General features: G+C 40.5%; 1 protein-coding gene across 1 annotated transcript in view; it reads right to left on the reverse strand.

Annotated features, from left to right (window-relative positions):
* Nucleotides 1-24,864, reverse strand: part of GFRA1 (GDNF family receptor alpha 1) — a 207,643-nt gene that overhangs the window by 66,496 nt on the left and 116,283 nt on the right. The window contains exon 4 of the mRNA XM_044439615.1: nucleotides 14,913-15,252. Coding sequence (XP_044295550.1) covers nucleotides 14,913-15,252 — 340 coding nt within the window. The remainder of the gene's footprint in view (nucleotides 1-14,912; nucleotides 15,253-24,864) is intronic.

Consider the following 24,864-nt stretch of genomic DNA (forward strand, 5'->3'; position numbering starts at 1 on the left):
TGATTTAGAATTGCTAGCCTAACACATACACTGTAGATGGGATTAGATTATCATGATACAGTCTCTGCTTTAAAAATCCTTTGGTATTGAGATTCAGTTGTTTGTACTAGTGCAAGATAGCATGAATGCATACTTTGGATGAAGATGGTCCCAGGTGCAATCCATGGATTCTCCAAGCAAAAAAGGGACATGGAACAGAAGATGTGAAAGATATTTCTCTCTCTTCCTGAGATCTTGGAGGGACTGTGCTAGTCTGCGTAGGCAATACGGGATTAGTATAAAGCAGTTCTGTAGATATCCAGAGCAGAACCTGGTAGGGCTCCTACACCTCTGCCAATGCTCTTGCACAAGGAACGGAGCCCATCAGTTCTGAGTAGGAACCCCCACTGGTCCAACAGAGATTTAGTACTTCACAGAAGAAGCCTTGCAATGAGTGGAAATGTTTGTTTCTTGGTGCTCCCTTATGTGAACTCAGCCAACTTACCACATTCCAGAAACTAGTGTTTTCAATCATTTCCCCAGCAGTGCTAAATCTTATTTTCTTAAATGATGGGTCCTGATTGCAGATGGGAATTAGTGGTGTGTAAAGGGATTGGTTGACACGTATCACTGCCAAGTACACAATGAAATGAACATTGCCATGTTATCCAATAATGCTTGGGTTGCCACATAACTAGAACTTACACGCTATTACCTACATAATTGGAGCCTTTCACCTCAGATGTTTTAAAGCAGTGAACCATACAGTTACTAGTATTCCAATAAATTTTATCCTTCTTTGCAAGAATATGGTAAATTCAGCAAGACAGACACCCTCACACTATTAAAAAGAACAATGCTAAGAATATAAAAGTCCTGCTGAGAAAGAATCAGAACAGCTTTTACAAGGGTAAGTCCTACTTAGTTATATTTGAGAGTACAAACAAACATGTGGGCAGAGTAGGTGGCAGAGACACTATTCAGTTGGACTTTCAAAAGTCTCTTACCAAAAACTCCTCAGCAAACTTAGCAGTCATGGAATAAGAGTTGTGTTTATCCAATGTTTATCCAAATAATCTGCAATTAGAAGTGAACTGTGAAGTGCCATGCATGTTGATGGCAGCAAATTATTTAGTGTAATTTAAACAAAAAGGGATTGTGAGAAGCTCCAAAAGGATCTTCCATACTGGGAGAATGGACTTTAAAATGGCAAGTGTGGTTCAATGCACACTGGGGCAAAAATACCCTAATTTCAAATAAAATTTAATCTGGCAGTGACTGGCAAGGAGAACTTGGGGTTGCAGTGAGCAGCTCAATTGAAATGTTGACCCAATATGTGGCTATTGAGAAAGGCAAACTCCATGTTAAGCATAATTAGGAAAGGTATTGAAAACAGAACAGCCAATAACATACTGCACTTATACACATATATGACATGTCCACACTTGCAAAGCTCTTCTGGTCATCACACCTAAAAAAGGATAGTTTAGAATCAGAAAGAGGACAGAAAGGGCAACTAAAATAATCAAGGTGCTGGAGAAACCCCCTTATAAGGAAAGGTCGCAACATTTTGAATAGATTAGCTTAGAAAAGGGATGAGTTAAGGAAAGGCATGGCAGGTGTACAAAATTATGCATGGGTAGAGAAAGTGCATGAGAGTTGTTCTCTCTCTCTCTCACAATACTAGATCACTGGGGGCTCCCTGGTTGATGGGAGCTTCGTAATGGATCACAGGAAGCACTTCCTTACCAAGAGCACAGTTAAACTTTGAGATTCAGCTACACAAGATGTAGAGATGTCCACCAATTTGAAAGAGTTTTGGATCAATTCATGGCTATATGAAGGCTGTATGAGTGGCCACTAGTTCCAAAGGTTGTATGCGACTTCCAGTATCAGAAGCAGTATGCCCAATGTTTACCAGTTGCTGGCAAACATGGGCAGGAAGGTGCTGTTGCACCCATGCCTTGCTATTGGCAACTGGTTGGCCTCTGTGTCAACAGAATGCTGGACTAGAGGGCTCTTCTTGTGTTCATGCTCAATTATCATGGGCTTCTCTGAGATTACAGTCTCAAAATACTCTAGATCACCATGTTCTTGCAGTGAATTCTGAACTTTACTCAGCTCCGCGCCACGAAGATAATTATCAAAGTACTGTTCATATGCTTGCTTACTCCACAATGAAACAGAAGAATCTAATTAACCAGGGTCTCCTTATCTTGCTTTCAGCATGCTTCTGTGGCAGTGGGTTTAACCACTTGATCAAGTAAACAAATTAGAGTTTGAAATAGGCTACACTGTTGATCTCAAGATAAACCCCAGATATTGACCACTGGCATGCTGTCTAGATTGCCATATTTATCAGGAAAGGTAAATTGCAATGAACCAATAATAATGCAATGAGCCAATCATATAGTGCAAATGTTTTTGCTGCAAAATATTTCAGATGTCATTTGGGTTCCCCAAAACAGGGTTCAGAAGGGTCAGCAAGGTTTAACCAGCACTTCGATGGCATAGCTGAGTTTGAACTAGCAAAGGCAAATGTTATATGACATAATCAGCATATGATGTAACATGGCCAAATATCAATGTGAACAGAGCAGTTATTTTTGTTCTGCTGCGTTCATTCATTTTGGACAGATTTGGTTTTAAGAAACATCTACATTACTGTGCAACATACCAGTGCATATTTTCTGAAATGTTTTGTAAAAATCTATAGTGTGATCCCTAAAACTTGAGGTTAAGCTACATGAGGAGCAACTGAACATGGAGAGAGATCTGCAACTGTTGGAAATTATATTTTGGGTCCTCTTGCTTGCAATCCTTTGAAAGGATTCCTTCATGTTATCATGCCAAGCTTTTAATCTTCACGACCTACTTGCAGCAGAGTATTAGCAAATGTAAGCAACTGCACACACACTGAGGGAAGAGAGGGAAATGTTTCCTATTAAAATCGTGTCTTGTTAAAATACAGCACTGATAAGCATTATGGTTGCTTATATTATTAACTGTAATGCACTCTACGTGGGACTGCCCTTGAAGATGCTCCAGATACTTCAATTGGTTCAGGATTGAGCTGCCAGGATGTTAACAGGGACTGGCCGGTTTTCACATATAATGCCGGTCTTCTACTAGTTACGCTGGCTACCAACTGAAGTCCAGACCCAATTTAAGGTGCTGGTTATGACCTATAAACCCCTAAACAGCTTGGGTCTGGGATACCTGAAGGAGCGCCTTCTTCCCTATGTGCCCTGCCGCCAATTTAGATCTGAGGCGGAGGCCCTACTCCGGGAGTCCTCCTTGAAGGAGAATAGGAGGGAGAGTACCTGGAGGAGGGCCTTCTCTGCGGAGGTGCCCCAACTATGGAATATGCTTCGCAGAGAGGTTCACCTTGCGCCTATGTTATATTCTTTTCAGCATTAGGAAGAAACCTTTTTATTTTCCTGTTATTTTAATGTTTAATTGATTTTAATTGGGGTTTTAGTATATCATGGTTGGATGCTGTGGGGCTGTTCTATTCTATTTAATTATTGTAAGCTGTCTCGAAAAGTTCTGTAGGGGACATCTTGAGAGAGATATATACACATATAATTACTACATTACCTTATGTATATTCATATTAAATTATATTACAAAAATATAAAATTTAAAACATCTGAATATTCGATTCCTTTTTAAGGTGAGACAATGTTAAAGAGAACAAAATGTTCTTCCTGAAAGTCATACTCTTCATGAAATGTATGATGTATTAATGTACTTTATTGCTATTACAAAGAATATGTGAATTATTGCAATGATTGTGTGAACTGATCCCATCAAATATTCTACTTATACAAAATTTTAGCCCTCAACACGAAAAAATTCTGCTTTATTTCAGTGCACATCCACACAATGATCTCCTATTCCATAGGTCTGGTGTTGCGGGTGCCATTTCCACTGTGGTGAGAAGTACAGTAATGCTACTTAAAGAAAAGTAATAATTTCTAAACTTGGACTTATCTATACTATGTTAGCAGGCATCAAACCTCTTACGGGATGAAGCATTCACTCCTTTTTCAGGTGATGTGTAAGTGGACACCTTGTCTGCAGTAACAGCAACATGTAACCACAAGACATGGGCTATTCATAGAGTGATTCTAGGCTACAGAAACTGTATCTACTCTACTTTTTAAGCTCCTAAATTAGACCTGTGGAATACAACTCAAGAGATACTTCTCATGTGTGAGGCTCACTGAACCTCTAATCCATGTCTGTTTAAAGATGAAGAACTATATGCAAAGAGATAAGCTGACCCTCAGCACTTGACGCACAAGTCACCTGGCCACAATCTTTTCTCCTCCGGAGAAATATGCTTTGCCATGGTGAGAGATATCTAAATTTCTTTCCATGTAAATAAGAAAAATTATTATAAACATATAAATGATCGTGCTTGTGCTCTCTTTCAGATAATGCTTTTGCCCTTAGTTTTGGAAATGTGTAAGAGCATTTCCTGGCTGATACCCACATCAGCTGCTTGGTGGCATCACTCAAAGAGCTTTTTTCCCCTGGCTGCCAATTTGTCACTGTTCACATGACAAATTCATATCAAACATACCTAGAAACATACATACATGGCCAACTACCAGGTTCTACTGCTTTTTCTGTAGTTGCATAAAGGAAACAGTCACTAAATCTGTGTCACACATGAAAAAAACCACATCTCTAAGATCAAGTGCAGCTACATGAAAGAGAACATTCTACAGCAAAACCTCTTGGCCTGACCCTGCATTCTTTCGCACAATAAATGCTCCAATAACTTGAAAGTGTGAGGATCTGAAAAATAGGTAATGAAAGAGCTTCACACATGAAAGCTCACATTTTCAATAAGGAACCTGCAGTACACATTTGTAGATTTATTCATAAATTGTGGAATGAAATGTAATAGGCTCAGTACTGAATAAATAATGTTTTCTAAATGTTTCAAAATATACATGAACATTATAGTTGGCAAAAGCGGTATCATGCTTCACTAATCTCTTCTTTGATATATACTATTAATCATTTATGTAGCCCTTATAATGTTCCAAGTGCTTTAAAGTCTTTATCCTGCTTGCCCTTGCATGTTATGTGGTAGGTCACTATAATTCGCATTTTGATCATCAGGAACTGTGTTTAATATGAGTTTGATGTGTCACTTGTTTGAGCTCAAATTTTAATTCAGGTTCAAACCAGCATTCAATTTACAGAGCTGCACTGGCTCAATATGCACGTTTCAATAGATTCCTTTGTCTATGTGTGCAGCTGAACAACACGTTATGATTTTGAACATAATTCATAGTAGAACAGACTCTGTAGATCAGATACAGTAGAACAGCAGGAGACCAGAACTTTACTATTATTGGCTCAAGGTCCAATACATTTTGCCAGCACGGGACCAGACTTTACACATAGCATGCTAGAATATGCTTTGTGAGGCCAAGGCCATAATCCACAAGGGTTTCTGCATTACCATAAAAAACGGGAACATTTGCATATGGAATTTCCTCAATACTTACTTAATTTGGAAAATACACTTACACTGAAACTCAGAGAGCACATCCCAGCTTGCACAGGATACATTGGCTTTTGTATACCTACCCAGTGTGGATTGGTATGTATGTTATAGACAAGGCCATGTCACTTAGGAACAATTGTCCATTGGAAGGACTACATATGCCCAAAACATGTAAGAACAGTATCCGAATGAGTATCTACTATTTGAGATGTGCATGTAAATGGAATAAAAGTTGTCTGCTCATGATTTTGGATAAAGTTCTTTGTGTTTTTCATGGCAGATTTTCCAATTCACATGGTGCACCTGTTTGCTCTTTGTGTCTGAAACAGACCCATGCCAATGAAACTTAAAAAGAAAATGTGCATATGATGGTTTGAAATAGCTCCATAAAATGCATGGCATTTTAAACTGCTGTTAAATCTTGTTCTCTGAAATTTGCTTCAGTATAGTAAGTTTTGGGTGGCTTTTTTCCCCATTTAGTAGGGGTTGGCATATGTGACATAACATGTTCTTAATGACAGTACCTGCAGAGATTCATCTTTAAGAACTATGTTTTATTTATTTAAGTGCAAAAACACATCTGGATTCTGAAAGAAGCCAAGAGGAAAAAATCTTTTTTGGCTACTTCTAACTAAACAGCAGCCAAGCTGTTCCCTTTGACCATTATATGCGCAGCAGCTGTGGAAGACAAGATGCGAATATGCTTTAATTACATTTTTATTTTAAGAGATATTGAGTCATTTTCTTTTATTCTATTCCCCATTCTCCTCAAATCTTTATTACACTATAAGAATGAATTAATACTGAATTTCTAGCTTCTTCTGTATGATTTAAAAATAATAATTAGATTTACATTCCATCTGTAATGTCATTTAACTGCTTCCATAATTCATGAAGGTACAGAAAACAAGACAAGTAGAAAGAAACTAAATAACCAAGTAACAAAACATTTTCACCAAATCAAAATCAACTACTGGAATAGGAACATAAGCATGGCACATTTCTTATCATCTCGATCCAAATATAAGGATATAAGCGCATATCAGGCTCAGGCTAGGATTGCCAACTGGAATCAGTGAGACTAGCCCTTCTAATTCCATGCAGTAATCCATCTCCAGAAACCCTAAGGCTGAGGATAAGTGTCCTTTGCAAGGCAGCCACAGATGTGTTTGCGGAAATCCCAGCAAAGTGGCATCAGGAAGGCAGCTGAAGAGCCATGCAAGAGAACAACAAAGCCAGGGTGGAAGAGTCCATTTGCCCACTGACAAGACCTTTGAAAACGGATGTAACCTTGCAAAATTTAAAAGAAAATGACTCAGCTTTTGAATATAACATTCAAATCTGAACAGCAAGGGTGTGGGAGCTAGCCACTGGCTGGCACTGAAACAATGTGCTAATCCCTGTTTGGTGGTTCCAAGATAAGATAGCCCCTGAAAAAGGAAAGGGGAATGAAGTATGACTTTCTCCTTGCTCTGGGCATCATCTATGTGTGCACAGAAGGGGCCCACTCTTATGCTGTCAGTTCTGCTGCCCAGGAGAATGAGGATCTCAGGGAAGGATAACATTATACTGGAGAAAAACTTATATCTATTATAAGGGACCCATTTTTAGGTGATTAATCAATATGTTCCAGTAATGAATATATGCGTGGGGCTGGGAAAGGATCTTGATAGCAGGCAAGTTGGTAATTAAGTTGTTAAGAAAGAGGTTTGGGATGTTGGCCACACAGTGATGTGTCTGGTGCAGTCACCATGCGCTGCACAGGAAAGTTAGTAGGTAGTGTAGACAGGACCCAACAGTCACAAGACACATTGGCACCAACAATGTCTAGCAGTGTAGTCATAAGGACCTGAAATAATGGAAAGAGATTGCTGGGCAGGTGAGCTGAAATCCAGGGTGAGTAGAAATCCAGAGCTGAAATTCTTAAATTGAAGAAATATTTTCAGAAATGCTACCTATTCCACATGCAGGCCTCATGCCTATGTAGATGAGCTCGTGATATAAGGAGGAAAGATTTTGGTCTGCTGGGCACCAGGGTATTTCAGGTACTTTTCACAGCCCCTGGTCAGAGGAATGCTTTGCCATTCACTGACCAACTGCCAGTTCAAATGCAGTCCTTGGATTCTGAATGTCCTAAATGTACATTCTTGTGGTCATCCCAACACAAATCAGTTTACAGCACAGTAGGCAAACTGGAGGCTCCTGGGGTAATTTGTCCACCATAGCCTGTACTTTACAAGGTGCCCCACATTCTGCAGGGTACTGGGAAGTGGGGGATGATGCTTTGCCTTGGGTTTACAATGGCAAACCACAAAGGAGACCCAAAACACCCTCAAGTGGGACTTTGGACTTCCCTAGCAATGGTTTCACTGCTGCCACCATGAAACTCAGCAGCATGTGGCAGCAGCAGCTAAACGTTTGAGTTCAGTGAAGTCATTAGAAGCGAGGAGTACTATCAATCTAGTTGACTTTTCTTGCTGTATCTTAGGTTTTATTATGCTTTTTTCTATCAGTGCTCTTTGCCCTAATAAAGGCTTGTTTTAACATTCTCAGGGGGCTTAATGGTCTTTCAACTCCATTCATGTTAGATGGTTGTATGCATTATGTCATCCATGCAGCACACAACTAACATTTCTCTTTCCCCCCAGCCACCGCTCCACTTCTGCTTCTTCATTTCCTTCTATATCCCTGATAGCTTCAGAGCACACATACAACTTCCCCCAACAAACCACCTTTTGCCAACCCTAATAAATAAGACATACTCCTAAATCCCCATCATGACTATAGCATTAACATGGATGTTGCTTCTGCTGCCCCGCATACTTGGGAATAAGCACCATTGTCTTGAAGAAAAGGATAAAAAATTTAGATGGGAAAAAATATAAAATGACCTTCTGTAAACATATGCATGCCCAGTCACCCCGATCATACAACATTTTGAAAACTAAGAAGAAAGGATGCTGCAGCAAGTGCTGTCAGTGGCAGTCAGTCTTGCAATGTCTGTGTCAGCCCAGTGTTGACACCAGATAGGTTTGCCACTGCTTTCATCATCTACCACTCTCTGGGTCTTTTTGGTGTTCCCTGGACTTCAGGACCTTGGACTAGCTGCTCCAATTAGTAGGCTCTTTTATAATGTCTCTAAGATCACAAGAAGAGCCATGCTAGATCACACCAAAAGCTCTCTCAATTCAACCATATTCCCACTGGAATTCCACAAGTAGGACAACTGATGATGATGATGATGATAGTATTCCACCTTTCTTCCTCTTCCAAGAAACATAAGGCAGCTTACAAGGTTTTCCTCCTCTTCATTTTATCCTTACAACATCCCTATGATATAGGTCAGAATGAGTCCATGATTGGCCTAAAGTTACCCAGCTTCGTGCCTTAGTGGGTACAAGAACCCACATCTCCTGACTCCCTGTCTAACACCCTAACCACTACACCACTCTAGCTCATGGAGGTCAGTCACCCTCTTGCTTATCTTCTCCAGAAATAGCCACCATGGATAAGAGCTATGGTTAGCTTATCTTTGATGAATTTGTCAAATCCCCCATTGGTAGTGGTGTCAAGAATTCATTTTTCACTTATGTTAGAATAGAACCCTGTACCCACACTGCAATTTTAACCAAGGATCAGCTAGTATACAGTCTGCACATCAGCATTACAGGTGCATTTTTTTAATAGACACTGAAAGAGCATACAGAGCAAAAGAAAGAACTCCAGGACCTTGGAAATCGGCATTTATATATCCCAAGTGTAAACTGTTCTATTTATTGTTTTAATATGTGTGGCATATAACTTGATAATGATCTTTCCAAAGGACTAGGGATCAGAGTAGTTACCAAACATGTTTCTGAGCATCATTCTGTTGATTTATTTTGTCCAATTTGAAAACAAAATTAAACAAAACTCTCAATGTCCAAAAGAAGTGTCTTGGGGCCACTGCATATAATTATTTTCATTTAGCCCCCGCAAGTACTGAATGGGCTTAGCATTTTTAGATCACAGCACTGGGACACTAGAAACGTCTTTCCCAGCCTCCTCGCAGAGGTGGAAAATGGTATTTGGTAGGGCCAGATGAAGCTACTACATCGAGACAAAACAGAGGGAGTGAAGCACTGCCACCAGCAGGAGTGTTGAGCAGCCAGGACCATCAAGTTGGTCCTCCTGTCAACTGCCTCGGGGGCAGAGGAGGGAAGAAGAGTAGCCAGGGAGGGTGAGAGACCAGCAACTTTGGGAGCCTCTTCTGCTTGAACCGTCTTTCATTCCATCTGGCTGTGAAAGGGATGGGCAGCTGGCTGCGCTTTTCTCATTCCCTTTCTTTTGTGTTGTGTCTTTTAAAGCACAAGCCACAGGGGCAGGGATTCTCTTATGAAAGACCTTTGTGAGCCACTCCCGGATGGTCTTTTGGTTGAAGAACAGGATTAAAAAGCCTTCAAACAATAAACAAACAAATAAACAAACTATAGGAATCAGGAATGAGGACACTCTGAAAAGAAGGGGCCAAGACAGAATATGACTACAGTGCCTCTCCCATCCCATCTATTATGTTTTAAGCATCCACCCAAATACACAAGTTTAGACTAACAGGGAGAGATGAGAAATCACCATGAGACAAAGTTGCTATCCATGAGACAAAGTTAATTAGGCGAGCTCCTGCTCACATGACTGACCAGAAGCCCACCTGAGTCCATCTGATTGGTAGGTTCTCTCTACAGGCATCTTTCTTTCTCTACCACCCAGAGATTACTGTCCCGTGACTAAACTTGAGCCTCCTGGAGGGAGTGGCGACAGCTACTTGTTAGTAAATTAAAGAAAAGCATTCCACCTTGCAGAACTGGGTGAATGCATTTTTGCAAGGAATATGGGAAGCAGCTTAGAAGGCCAATGGTTTCTTTCATCAACATACATTCCTACTGGCTAGGATGACAAAAAAGTCAGGGTTTTGCCAGCTTCTTCTATCTTTCCCTGTGACATTTGGGCAAACTTGCCAGTGTCATGGGATCATTACATTATGCATCTCCTCCAGTATCAATTATTTGTTAACAGGAACTTGAAATGTAGAGTTAAGAAGTGCATGTACCTTCAGGATTTCTGGAAGTTATCAAAAACTGTAATAGACACTCAGATTATATATCCATTCCCAAATAGGTAAGTATAACCAAAAGAATCAGGAGACAGTTGGGGCTCCCTATTTGCTCCATTTTGAGCATGGCATTTAGTTCCATGCCAAGTCATGATGTTTTCTCTGGAGTAAATCCTCTACATTTGCAGAGCAATTCCACTAAAATAAAGAGTATCCATTCAGGAACCAACCTGATTTTCTCACTTTTCACTGTGATAGCACAGCTTGATTTCATTTTGATAATCACCAGTGGACTGGCTCATAGAAGCCACACACACAATTAGCTACAGGTTCCCAACATAACTGAAAGGGCACTAGTGGTGGTTTTTTGCAGCTGTGCTTACAATTAAGTTCACTCTTGATGCCAGTACAGAAATAGCCTTCATTGTTGCTGCTCTTTTCTCTTGCTACAACACAACTATCTATGCAACTAGGCCTGACAGATGTTTAAGATCAAGACTCTCTCCTCAGTGTCCATGGGGAAAAATAATACATAGTCCAGCAGCTCCAACTTTTCTCCTACATGTTGTGCAATGCAAGTACTATCTGATTCAGCCTTCCTCAGCTTTGTACGCTCCAGATGTGGTGAACTGCAATTAAATAAATTCCCATAATTCCCAGGCTGGGAATGCTGAACTAGCTTGTGACAGAAAGACGTGGCAAGAGAGAGCTAGGAGTATTTATGAAGCAGTGGCATGGAAGCCTATGTTTGATACCACTGGCTCCAAGCTGCTAAAGAGAGAGGGCAAACGCCCAGGTTAGCACCAAAGATGAGTAACCCTGCAACCAGAAAGCAATATACCCCCGTTTGGGAACACTTGAATGACTACAAGTCAAACCTATTCCTCTCTTCTGAATTTGCCTCATTGAAAAGTAGTATGTGTGTAATTTCATGAGAGAATGTTAAAATCCCAGCTGTGGTATCTGGCCTGGGATGGGTCATTCACACATGCAAGTTGTTGACACTTAATGCCATAGCAATCAAATGCAGAACATGCAAGTGTAAACCAACTCTCAGACAATTTCCCCAAACAGCCTGGCTGCCAGATGTATCATCTTCTGAGAAGAAGTTTGAATGGAAAAAGAACTGCATTCGGTAATCTGTGAAGAAATCCATTTTCATACTCCTGTCGCTTTCAAAAATAGTAATAACATTTTCTGACCAAGAAGCTGGGTTGTGCAATGATGGAGAACGAAAGGCGTAAAGTCAGGGAAGACGAGTGAAAAGTGAGAAAATGAAATAGCATTAAGAAAGTTGGATGCTGAAATGAATGAAGACAGCACAAGAAGTAATGATGGCACTTAAAGGAAATACTTCATGCTGCCGATTCCAACACTGAAGACCATCTTCATTAACTACTTCATTTCCTGTCTTTCAAAAGCACAAGATGCCTTGGAACTCTACTAGATATTCTGGCAGAAATGTTACTGCTCGGGAAGTAACATGCAGAAAGAGCGAGAAATAAAATAGGAACTGGGGGCATACCTTTTCTTCCAGCATTGCGTGAATCAGCAGAACCATACATGCAGACCTTTCAAGTGATTCATGAAGTAAGGGGATGCCAGTTAGTGACTAAATTACTAACTGCAGCTGATGACTAAAAACAGAATGGATTCTGGAAGGAGTTGTGTGTGGGGGTGGCATAGGAGTCCATTCACAAAAGTTGTGCTGCAAGCATAAAATTGCCCACAATGCAAAAATGCATTTTGTGGCGACTTGGTGTGCTGTGCTGTTCCAGTGCTGCGGCTACATCATCTTTAAGGGTCATGGAGGGGATCTTTGAGATGGTTATGCGCATTATTCCTTTGAGAAGCATGCAAATTGCATTGCTTTTCTGCCTTCTAACCACCACTGTGTGTGTTAAAATTGCTTCTGTATTCCTGGTATATTAGAATGGCAACAACACAACTATTTAAGCCTATTAAAAAACACTCATTGCATATGCCATTTTGCATTTTACATTCACTGAAATCATAGCACCAGAATGGAGATTGCTGCAGGTACCCCGGTACCCTCATTACCTGCTGTTCACTGGATAGTCAACTGGGTCCCTATGGATTTAGGCCCCAAAGTCCAGCTCTAGTTGTAACATTGGCTGGTTCCATCACTCCCTTTATCTATTCTACACTACAAGGGCTTGTGGGAGTTCATCCCAAAAGCATGGTCCACATGGCAAAGATTTCTCAGGTCATCTGTTGACGATCATGTCTTTGTATTTCTAAGATAAAAAGGTTACTTATACTCAGAATTCTCTATAAAAAGTGGTAGGGTGTGTTAAAAGTCTTTATCTGGATTGATTTTTTGTTAATATAATCTCCCAGATCCACCTGTGTTTTAAATTTTACAAAGCAAGAGTTCATGTTGAATATCTGCCCTCCACGTGCAGCTCAGTAGGAATGCATGTATTTGCCTTTCCCCTTGTTTCCACACCTAGTGGCACAGGACCCAACTTGCCCAAATGTGCAACATGTATGCATGTCTGTGTATAAGCAGCTCCAGGCACCTGGGCTTAATAATCACTGATCTTTACCCAGCGTAACTGGGATGGGAAGCCTACTGTTTTCTTAGGGATGGACTTACTCTCTGTGCCAGGTCACCTTCATGTGTGTTCATTTATAAGTCCAGACTGCTTACAGTAACATGCCATTTTTAAAGAAGAAAATATGCATTAAAATGTTATTTTTGAATCTATGTTATTTCAAAATGCATACTTTAGAAATTTTAATATGTTCTAAAGCTGGGAATTAAGTTGCCATATTTGGAGAAGTATGTAACCCAAAGAATGATGCTCTAATCCACACATTAATCAAGGATGTGAGGATCTGTTGAGTATGTACCAGAATTCATTAAGAGTGAATTCCTCAAGCCATCGGGGTGGAAAACTTGTGGTCCTTCCAATGTTGCTGAACTTCAGCTCCCCTCTTCCCCCACCATTGGCCACACTGATTAGGGCTGATGGGAGGAGCAGTCCAACAACATCTAAAGAAGGCACAAAATTTGACACTCCGCTCTGCATGTTGAACTGTTCCATTGCACATTGCATTCAATCCTTGTGAGGGAGCCAGGGCCCTGAACATGAAGACTGCAGAAGGGCCCAGGGGCAGGGGATACAAACCTCACACATACGCTTCTGTAACAAAATATAATGAAATGAAAGCCAGTGTGGCCTAGTGATTAGAATGTTGGACTGGGACTCCGGAGATCAAAGTTCTAGTCCCGCTTGGCCCTGAAGCTCACTGGGTGACTTTCCGACAGTCACCGGCACTCAGTCTAACCTACTATTATAGGGTTTAATGTGAGGCTTAAATGGAGAAGAGGAAAATCATGTAAGTTTCCTTGAACTGATTTAAGAGGAAAAAAGGTGGGCTATAAATGCAATATTATTATGATACTATACATGTGCTAATAAATAATAAGCAAAATAAATGTAAATGGGCTTGCATCAGAGACAAGCAACAACTGAGCACAGATCAATTGTAATCCTAGAGGATATGCAGCTGTTCTTTGTCTTAGAAAGGTCTTTTAGAGTTAGTCATACATAAATGGGGCAGATCCAGAGGGCTTGGCTCTTTGGAGGGGTTCACTATACTATGCGTACTTTTAAGGCCAGTGTAGACAGGTCTAGCATAGGTCAGGGGTGGGGTAAGAGAATTTTGGATGCAAGAGAAACATGAATGACAGGGTTTGAATATTGTTCACGAGTTTATTGGCAATAAACAGCAAGTTTTTCTAGATCGTTAAACTATACCTGATTGATGCTTAGTGCGCCATTCCTATGACTTCCTTGAAATCGATCTCTTTCTCATTTTAACCTGATAAATAACTCTCTCCCTGCCTTCAGCAACTGGGCTGGAATCAAGATGGTGGCTCAGCTCACTCACAAGCAATGGCAAGCTATTCAGAAAACTATACACAATTGTAACTATCTAGCAGCAGGACCAATTATTCTTTCATTGAGCCAAAAATATGGTTCTGATTAAGTGTTAATTCACAATTATCTGCCAGGGAAAATTACCAGCAGAATTTTCCCCTGAGAAAATAGTTCTTCCATACATACATATTTTTTCTAAGTTCTTTTTCAAGGTTCTCCGGGAAATTAGCTATTCCAGCAACATGTAGGTTTAGCCAGTTACTTTTATTTTTTGCTAAAAAATGTCAGGTTCCTTTCCTGTTCTCTGGCAAAAGTTCTACTTCCCAGCCTTGGCAATTTCAGACAATTCCAAAGGTTCCCCCTACTGCCTCATTAATCACCCCACTGCAATGTGCTATCTTACCTGCAGATGTAATTTGTCTTGCAAGTATCTTGTAAATTCAGGCAATTTGGTTTCTCCCTGTCCTCATATGAACACACAGGAACAATAGTCTGTCTTCTCCTCTCTGTACATGCAACGTCTCGGCAGGAGCAGAAGAGCATCCCATAACTGTGCTTCGGGGGAACTTTGTCAAAAAACTGCCTTAGGGCCTTATGACACTTCCGCTTATTGCAGACTTCATTTGACACACTGCTGGTACAGGGAGTTATGTAAGCTGATCGCAATTTCTTGCAGGTATCATTTAGGTTACAGGCTTTCGCTGCATCCAGACAGTTGTTCCCCTTTGAAATGGCAGGATCTGCTGTATACAAAAGGAAAACAAGAAGCAGGGTCATTCCTGTTACATCAACATTTTCCTGAGATACCAAGGACAGAGACATTTGTCAACTCAAGAAACCTTTGGATTCAGAAACAGATTGTAACAGCATAAACTATAAAACAGGAACATGCAAGTTCATAGGTAAGGATCCTAGAGCAATTTACCAACTGATGTAGCACCTAGGATATACTTACAGTGGGAAGCAAAGTGAAGCCCTGGGCTTGTATGCTGGCCTGTGATGTGTTTCAATGCAAATAACGTGCATAAATCCCCATGTTTATTTGCAATTAGAGAGCCAGTATAGTGTGGAGGGGTAGTCTGAGCGCTGGACTGGGGATCCAGGTTGCATTCCCCACTCAGCCATGCAGCTCACTGGGTAAATGTGAGCCAATCACAGAATCTCAGTCCAACCAACCTCGCAGGGCTGTTGTTGAAAGGATAAAATAGAACTATGTAAACCACGTGGGTACTTCACAAGATGAAGAAGAGGTGAGGTATGAACGCAATGTAAGCACAGTAGTAGCAATAATAATACATGAGTGTAGTCCCACGTGTGATTCATCTACCCCATCCCTAAAACAGCCAGCATTTCACATATTCTCTGGTTCATATTAGGGAAGGAATGTGGTGCTTCCGGCTGTGCATCTGGCCTGCAGAGCTTCCCTGGGTTCCTCCAAGGAATGGGGCTTGGTCCTAGGAGTTCTACATGCGGAATGAATTGTGAGTGAGCTCAAGGCTTGCTGCAGTGGGCTCCTCATGAGTATAAACTTACACTAAAAGGCTGTGTTATTTGCCTTAGCTGCTGGTAGTGCCACCATGGGACTTTGAGGGTTGTAGTTCTCCAAACCATAGCAAAAAGCTGTAATTGGCAAAAGATAGCTGTAACATTCTATACAACTTCAACATCACTGCAGTTATAATTATATATTAAGCCCCAAGTTTATTTTGTCTACAACACAGTGTGCAGAAACGCATACTAAATCCAAGTATAATTTCCATGTAATTTGCAGGGCATATAATTATGCAATATAGGCATAGTAGACACTAATTACTATGTGATTACAGAGTAATTACATGCCTATTTGTTTCTGGAAGGCAAATGTTATGCAGAATGCCTTAAACTAGGCTGTCTTCAATAAGCAGTTACCAAGACACCACAGGATGGATTCTGAAATGTCACATGTGAAAACAGAGCTATAACTGCCTACATTGGAAAAAGGGCTCAATGCCTACTAGAGTGGACTGCAGATAAGGAGGACGCGAGGAGGTGAGGCGAGGCCTGGACTAGGCTCGGTATCTCACCACCTTGCCTGTCCTCCTCAGCAACAGTGACCTCTAGTCCTCTCTGAAAGCAGAGTTGCAGAGAAGAAGGCAAAGTCATACTCTTTGTTGTTGGAAAACCCAGAGCCAGATTTTGCCTTCCCTTCTCTTCTCTGGGTAAGAGTTTTATAAGACTTACAAACATATGTGGTGGGATTGTGACAATATACAAAAGATATGGATTATGTTGTTTAATGAAATTAGAGAAATTCTAGATATAAATCTAGAAATGTCACCCATAATTGCATTATTGCTGCTGATTGAAAAACAAGATATAAATGAAGTTAAGAAAGAATTGATCCTAAATCTGATAATGGCAGCCAGGTTAGTAATGGTTAAATATTGGAAACAGAATTGGGTTATACAAAGGAATGAATGGTATAATGAAATATGGGATATGATTGTTAAAGATAAATTGACAACAGAAATAAAAATTAAAAAGGGGATAAAAAAGTAAATAAATATAATGAAATATGGGAAGATTTTGTAAAAGCAGTACTGATGGAAGGGTTGTAGATGCTAATATTATTGATATATTTTGATATGTATTGTATCTCAACTGTTTGTATTTAAGTTCTGTTGAAAAAAATAAAAAGGGGGACGGGGAGAAAAAAAACACAGATTGTACTGTGGGATGAGGTCACATCTACTGGTCTTCATACTATAAGGGCAAAAGCCAGTGCATGTTTAGACAGAACAAAATCCTACAACCCCTCAGCATACCTCAACCTCTAAACAAACATAGAATTGTACACTAAGGACACAGTCTTATCATCTCCCCAAATTGTCTGCGGGCAGGGGGAGATGTAGGATTACTTGAAGTCCAGCCCCTGAGGTCCTGTGATCTAGGAGCTGGCATTCCAAAGGCTGATGCTATGCCCAGCATGCACTTGCAGTTGGCTGCTTTCCCTGAAATCACTGTATGCACTGAAGGATAGAAAAAAAGATGTTCCAGGGAGACAGGAGGAAAGAGCCTGGGGCTGAAGACCTGAATCAGTCCCATCAGTATCCCAGCCTCCTTAGGCTTCCCATTCCTGGTGCTTTAACCAGGCAGCCAAAAATGACTGGCTAAATAAAAATCAGGGTGACAGGGTACAAGTTGTGGTGGTGAACATGGAGATGGCTGCTACCATGCCTTGTTCAGCACATGGGATGCACAGAATATTCTGAGATAAGAGGCTTCTGTGCGCCAAGGCTGGGGTGACAGGAGTGCACCTTAAATGTGCTGAGCATGGCTGGGGAACAAAACAAAAACAGATTGGGCATTGCACAAGCAGGAAGTGTTCGACCTGTAGAACAGGAGTGGGCAACTTTGTGTCCTGCAGGTACTACTTGACTGTAACCCCATGAGCCCCAGGCAGTGGGACTCCTGGCCAGCAGCAATGGCATTGTACCCCCACAGTGTCTAGAGGGCCAGAGCTGCCCCATTCATAGCATAAAGGGATTTTCAAAGGTGACTCTAATAATGATCCTCCGCCAAAGGTTTTGTGTATAAGAGGCACGATGAACTAGCTGCCTTGAACCCTACAAGCCACACAGAGAGGATTCCAGTGCTCACACCAAGTTCGGCCATTCTGAAGAGTCCAGGAACTATGTATCCCAAAAAGCAACTGTAGCAGCAAACTCCTAGACTGTTAATTCTACTGACAGGAATCGCCTTCCTCTACCAAGTGATAACATTAATGGGAAGCATCCCATCTATCTTGCACATTGTCCTCAGAAGGAAATGAACAAAGCAGGAAAGACCCCACAAGCAAGAACCCCCCCCCCCAAGAAAAAGCTCCAGCCATCTGGACAAGGAGGAGTACATGGTCACTCTTGATTGTGTAAATCAAGGCATTTTAATACATAAGACTGAAAATGGCACCTTGCAAACATATTTCCTTAAAATAGCTGCAAATACACATATTGGGGATTAATGCTGCATATATTGCAATCCCTTTAGATTGCAATACAGCAAATGACAGCAAATGTATGATTAGCAGTAACTGGAACTGTACAAAACATGGAAGTATTTAATGTACAGAGCAGTCACACCCCTTAATTTTCAGAGCTGTTTGCAGATGTAAGTCCCATTAACTTCAGTTTGGAACATGCCTACAGAATACTTTGAGGACTTTCCTGACAGTTACCAAGTGATTTATATCCTAATTTCTTCATAAATGAGATGAATTTTTCAGTGAAGCAGATGTTCAGACTCAATGTTTATGGAAATCTATGCATCTTCCCTAGTTCCACCTGTTATTCTGCCTCCAGATAAAACCTTTTGAGGATTCACAGATAAGACTGTCAGTTCTTTAAAGGAGTTAGCACATTTAGGACCAGTGGAAAACTATTTCCTTTGGTTCTGTGTGAAGGTAATATTGACAGAATACTTTATCTTTAACAATATAGGTTCAATCCAAATAAAGTTAAGCACTTTCAATTGGAAAGTTATGCATGTGCTTAAATCTTCCCCCCTAAAAATCAATGTTACTCCAAAAAGCTTATCTTCTGTTCCATTGTGTCCAGTGTAATCTAAGGCAGTGTTGAGCAGAGTTCAGGTTTGTGGGATCTAATCTGGTTTTTCTTTTTTCTTCTTTTTAATAGAACCCTGGGGTCCACTGACCTACTGGTTGGGGTGTGTGAGCAACACAGTCTTAGAATTAAAAAACAAGGTGTTTCTAAGAATTTACTCACCCAAGAAATTGCTCTCAGTAGCAGAACTGAGCTCACAGTTCTTTCACATACACAAAATCCTGTGTCCCTCCCCAACAAAACCTTTACTCTCAGTAGCTTCATACAGAAGAAAGCAAGCAAGTAAGCATGCCAGCCAGCCTTTAAGTTTCTTGTTGCTCTTGTTAAGCATTTAGAAATCACACCTTACGGGTAGACTGCAGAGATCTAGCAATGAATGCTGATCTATCTTCTGTGTACTACTGATCTATACATTTGTAGAGAGCAATAGATTTTATATTTTTGAGAACCACAGCATTCAAAAGTACACATGTCCTGAAAACCCAAAATGCCACTCATATGAAAAATAGTGCTCACGTTTCTCTTACTTTTCATACATGGAGTGTACTGATACTATAATGTTGTAGTGTTGCTCTCTATTCCTGAGATAGTTCTCATAATCAGTTTTGACATCTCAACTTAAAGCCCTTTTAGTCATTGACATACCTGAGGCTACGAGTCCACAAAAATTCCACTTTCTAGCTAATACTAAATCATCTTAACCATTTTGGAATACACGGCATTTTGTATGTGAGAAAGATGTGCGTATTTCCAATTTTTCTTTTATCTAGCAACTGCTAACTGCAGCTAGGGGTTGTTTTTTTAAAGCATTCTCAATGGATGGCACTACATAACTTTTGGGGAAATGACTCTTGTTTTGAAAGGTCAGATTTTAATGTTCATGCCCATAGTGATGTGGAATAAATGTGGGGCAGACTTATGAGCAGTATCCTGAACTGGCACTACATGTTCACTAATTCTGGTGGTGGAATGGACACCAACATCACAAGAACTAACAGATCCTGAGAGCAAGCTCCCTTTTGCAAGTTCACGTGATCTACATGTAAGGAAATGAGCAACACCACTTATTTCCTGATAGTTTCTGTTGCATCAATGCTCTCCTCATTTGAGGCAGAAATGTAGAATTTCTGGTCTAACAATGTTTTTCTCACAAGAAGGATTCTTAGACAATAAGCACACCAAAATCCACCCTTCTAGATCATGTGGAAGTGACCAATTTTGACGCCCTAATTACTGAAGCAGTCCCAAACATCTTTACAGATAAAATCTCCACTGCTCTATTATGAATACCTCAGCATGTCTAACTGAAGCTTCAGTCAAACAATCATGAAGGGAAGACTCCCTTCTTCCCTGCATTCTACACTCTATATTCCAACTGTGCTGAAGGAAAAATGAACTCACCAATCCACCTTTCAAACCCAGTAGAAAGAATTATCTCTAGTGTCTAGGCTAGAACAAAGGAAATTATAAGGACTTTGTTTTCCCTGCTATGTAGCCACAGGGTGTACTGCTTCTGTTTGCTGAAGTGTACTGCAGTACTCCCTTTCCATTTCTCAGGAAGGAAGTGCAAGATTCTCACTGGAGAGTCTATTTGCAAAGCTACAGCAGAAAAACTACAAAGACATAGAAAGGCTTGGGTAGCTATCTTTTACAGTACCACAGCAATGATCCACTAACCTAGAGGATGCTAAAATGTCTTCCTACTGTGTAATTCTATACTAGAATTAGGAGTGAATTATGTATTAGAAGGACTTTCTATGTCATAAATCCATCCAGCAGACAGATGCACTGTTATTTTATCCATGCAGTGTATGAACTCGGTAGAACCAGACAGCGGTTGCATGTTTGGGATGGTATACTGTTGACATAGCCATACTTCAACTGATCGACCAATTTAATTTAGAAAATGCAGCGTGGCCACATGTTCTAGTGACCTATGTGAGCAGTTGGGAAAGCACTTTCTATCAGATTAAAATGAGCATCCCTGTTCCCATACCCATGCTGCATGGATGGATGCAGAGTTCCCTGCAGGATGTACATCATACCCCAGTGATGAAGTACATGCAGATCTATATGCAGATCTGTATATACATCTCTGTGCGGTCCCTCATCCAGTAAAGGAATCAATATGTAAGAGAAAGCTTTTGCATGCACGACTCTCTTGCCAGATTGGGGTGTCCAAGCAAGAGCTGATTCAGTGCACACAAAATTCCAAAGACACAGTGAGGGACTGTTTACCGGCCCCTTGCCAATTTACAGAGTATCATTCAGTATTCCTTTTTATTACTGCAGAAGTCAATTCGCAACTTGTTTCCTCTTTCCTTCCAACTTGATTAATTACCATGTTAACATAACTACTGTTCTCTTTCTTATAAATGGCCTCTCTCTAAAGTGCTGCCCCTGCAAAATAAAACAGGAAAAAGCTTCCAGCTCCTTGCTTTAGTATTGCAGCTCTGCTTAATCTTGCTATTTTTCAAATTTATGGTCTTTTCCAATAAAGCTTGCGTGAATATTATATAGCAAATCAGGCAATACAAAGGGGGTAGCTCTTGTTACTGATCCAGCCAGGTTGTTAGGGGTTGTTTTTTGCTTTCCCCCACTGGTTTGGCAAATATTACATTTAAATGTACTTGTTGACATTTGAGAACTCAATTTGTTGATCATGTACACTGTTTCAAAGAGATTGCATTACTTCCTGATTAATTTCTACTCCCTGGATGTTCCACCACCCCATGTCAAAAAGCACATTAAAGCATTAATCTGAAAGGAAGCCTCCCCTTGAGCAACATTTTCAGAGTCTAATAACCAAGTGGTGAATACTGTATTTTTACTCAATGCTGCCATTCATTTCCATGAGAAATTTGCTGAAGGCCAAATGATGCAGGCACCACTAGGCACCAAGCTAAATTCTTCCTAATGTGTTTGTTTATAAAAATGTGCACTAGCCAAATAAAACAAGATCTATAAATGTCCTTCCTGCCATAGTATATATTTTAGAAAATGTAAATATAGACAGAGCGGGTTTCATGGCTGTAAACCAAGTATGAATAAAAGTACAAAATTAGCTGAGCATATGAAACTGCCTTGCACTGACAGTACATCCAACCCACTACTGTATACCCCAGGGTGAGCACACTTCAGGCACGATAGGGCTTACTTTGCTTTCTATTGTTTTATTTATTAATTAAATTTATAAACTGTCCAACTGCCAGATGGCAATTCTTGCCAGTTCTGCCTCCTCAGATTATTTAACCAAGGATGCCAGAAGTGGAGTTGGGACCTTTGCAAAGATTTTATTGCTGAGCTATGCAGCCTCCCTGTTATACAGGGGGGAACATTAGCTACGAATTATCCATGAAATGATGTAGTATTTATATGTACATTTATTTATTTATAGAATTCTTAAAACTATCTTTCTGATCACATTGTCTTCACATGGCTGTTGAGACAAGAATTGAAACACTTTACAATGTTATATACAAAGATTAAAACATACTACAGCCCTTAAACAAGGCATATCAAAATGCAGCAGTTAATTTTAAAAGGTCAAAACAAAAGTGTTTTGAAGGTTAATAATGATGGTCCCATATATATTTCCTGGGGAAGAGTGCTCTGCAGATGTGGAGCCACCACCAAGCAGGTCCTTTTCTTGGTTTCCATTCATCTAACTTATATTACGCTATAGTTTCCTAAAACCCGATCTGAAAATTCAGGTAGGATGAAAATTAAAAGCAGATTCTGAAGTGCAAAATTCAGGAACAGTCTTGCAAGAACAAACCTGTAGCATGGGACCAGGCTGTTCTACTGATTTTATGTGAGTTACATTGGGATGATGTTTTAGCTGAAGCTGTCAGAGGGTAAACATTATTTGAATGAGTTTTTGATTTCATAGGACCCTGAAAACAGGCTCTTAAAGAATAAAGGTACAGAGTTCATTTTGAACCCAGATATGATGATCAGATTGGTGTGAGCTTGAGGGGACTCTGGGGGATGGTGGAGGGCAGGAAGGCCTGTCCAGGAGGCTGCGATGGGTTGGACGTGACTTTGCAACTAACAACAACGATGATCAGGCCACATAGGAAGACGTTCTCCCTTTATTATCGAATCCCCTTTTGTTGTACCCTCCTGTCAAATGTTATCCAAGAAGAGGGTTCTTCTTTTTCTTTTGGTTCTGCACACCTCCCTTCTAGTAGGAGACTGAGGCTCTGAATATTTTGAGATTATTTCACAGGGGTCAATTTAGGGAGGAAGCAAGCTAAGGTTGCCTTCTTAACACTTTAAATTCTCTGCTGGCAAAGATCTCTTCTTTAACTTGTTCTTTATCATCCTCTTACTGTGGAAAAAAAATCAGAAGTGAAGGCTGAAGGACAACTATTTGTTGTGTTCATATCCCCAGAGGGATCAAGGCACTCGATGTATGGCTCCTCCCCTGTTTTCTCCCCATATCAATCCTGTGAGGAAGTTTAACTTGAAAGAATGGCCTAAGATTGGCCTATGAGTGGTATGAGAATTCAGATCTTCTTAGTTCAAGCTAAATTCTCTAGCTGTTACTTCACATTGTTTCTCTGACGAGGAGATAGCACGCTTTTCTTTTTGCAAACCTGGCCAGCTTACAGAACCTAATCTCTGTCCTACACATCACCTGACAATCAACATCTTAGAAAACATTTCTGTGCTCATTTTGTTGCTTTTATTTCTAACAAAAACATTGTTATACTTTTCAGACTTTTGTGCCTTAAAAAAGTGCCTTTCAGAAGTGTTCATACTCCGTTCTTTACTTTTCCACATTTTGTTGCAATACATCCTGGAAGAGAAATAGATTTAACTGGCGTTGTTACCACTTGAGGTACACAAGATGCTCAGCATGGTGAAGGTCCAAAAGTAAAGCAAGCAAAAACAAACTGGCACTTGTTGTTTGAGAAAGCACTCTTCCCCTTTGTTGCAACATGCCTAAATAAGCTGCAGGGCAACCCACTGTGTCATACTATACGAAGCTGAATGGAGTCTACCTCTGTGCAATTCCAGTGCCATGTGATCTCAGATGAAATATTCCTGGTTCTAGAAAAGTTTTTTTTTTCTTTTTCTTTTTCGGAGAGGATGTCTAAACAAAGCATAGCATGAAGACCAGGAAGCTAGACCAGAAACAAGACTGGGATAAAGTTGTGCTGGAGGGTTTGGTTATTTAAAAAAACACACTATAAATGCATTATTATACAATGGTGGGGAATATAACTCAACCACAACTCTGCTCAGAGAAAGCCATCCGCCAAATCTCAGTGAACAGGTGAAGAGGGTTTAGTTATAGAAGCAACCAAGAAACCCTGGGTAATTCAGGAATGGGAGAGAGCCACAAATGAGAAGAAAGCCATGGCTGAAACAACCATGTCAGTGATTGCTCCAGTTTACAGGAGGAAGGTAGAAGATAAAGCAAACATATGGAAAAAGTTTGTCTGTGTGTCAACCAATTGGAACCCTTGGCCTCACAAGAAAACACTATTTGTGACTCAGAGCTAATGGTGCTTATTGTCCTGAATACCCCATCAACATAGCTAAGCATGGTGGTGACAGCCTCAGGTTGAGGGATGCTTTTCCTCAGCAGGCACTAGGAGTTGAGGACAAGATACATGAAGCCAAATACAGGGCAATGCTACAGGTGAACATGTTTCAGTCTGCCAGGGAGATGGACTGAGGTCATTAACCAGCAGGACTGTGACTCTAAAGGCACAGTCAGAGAAACCTTGGAGTGGTTTATAAATA

Source organism: Varanus komodoensis, unplaced genomic scaffold, assembly GCF_004798865.1.
Source record: "Varanus komodoensis strain SLA01 unplaced genomic scaffold, ASM479886v1 scaffold1, whole genome shotgun sequence".
NCBI lineage: Eukaryota > Metazoa > Chordata > Lepidosauria > Squamata > Varanidae > Varanus > Varanus komodoensis.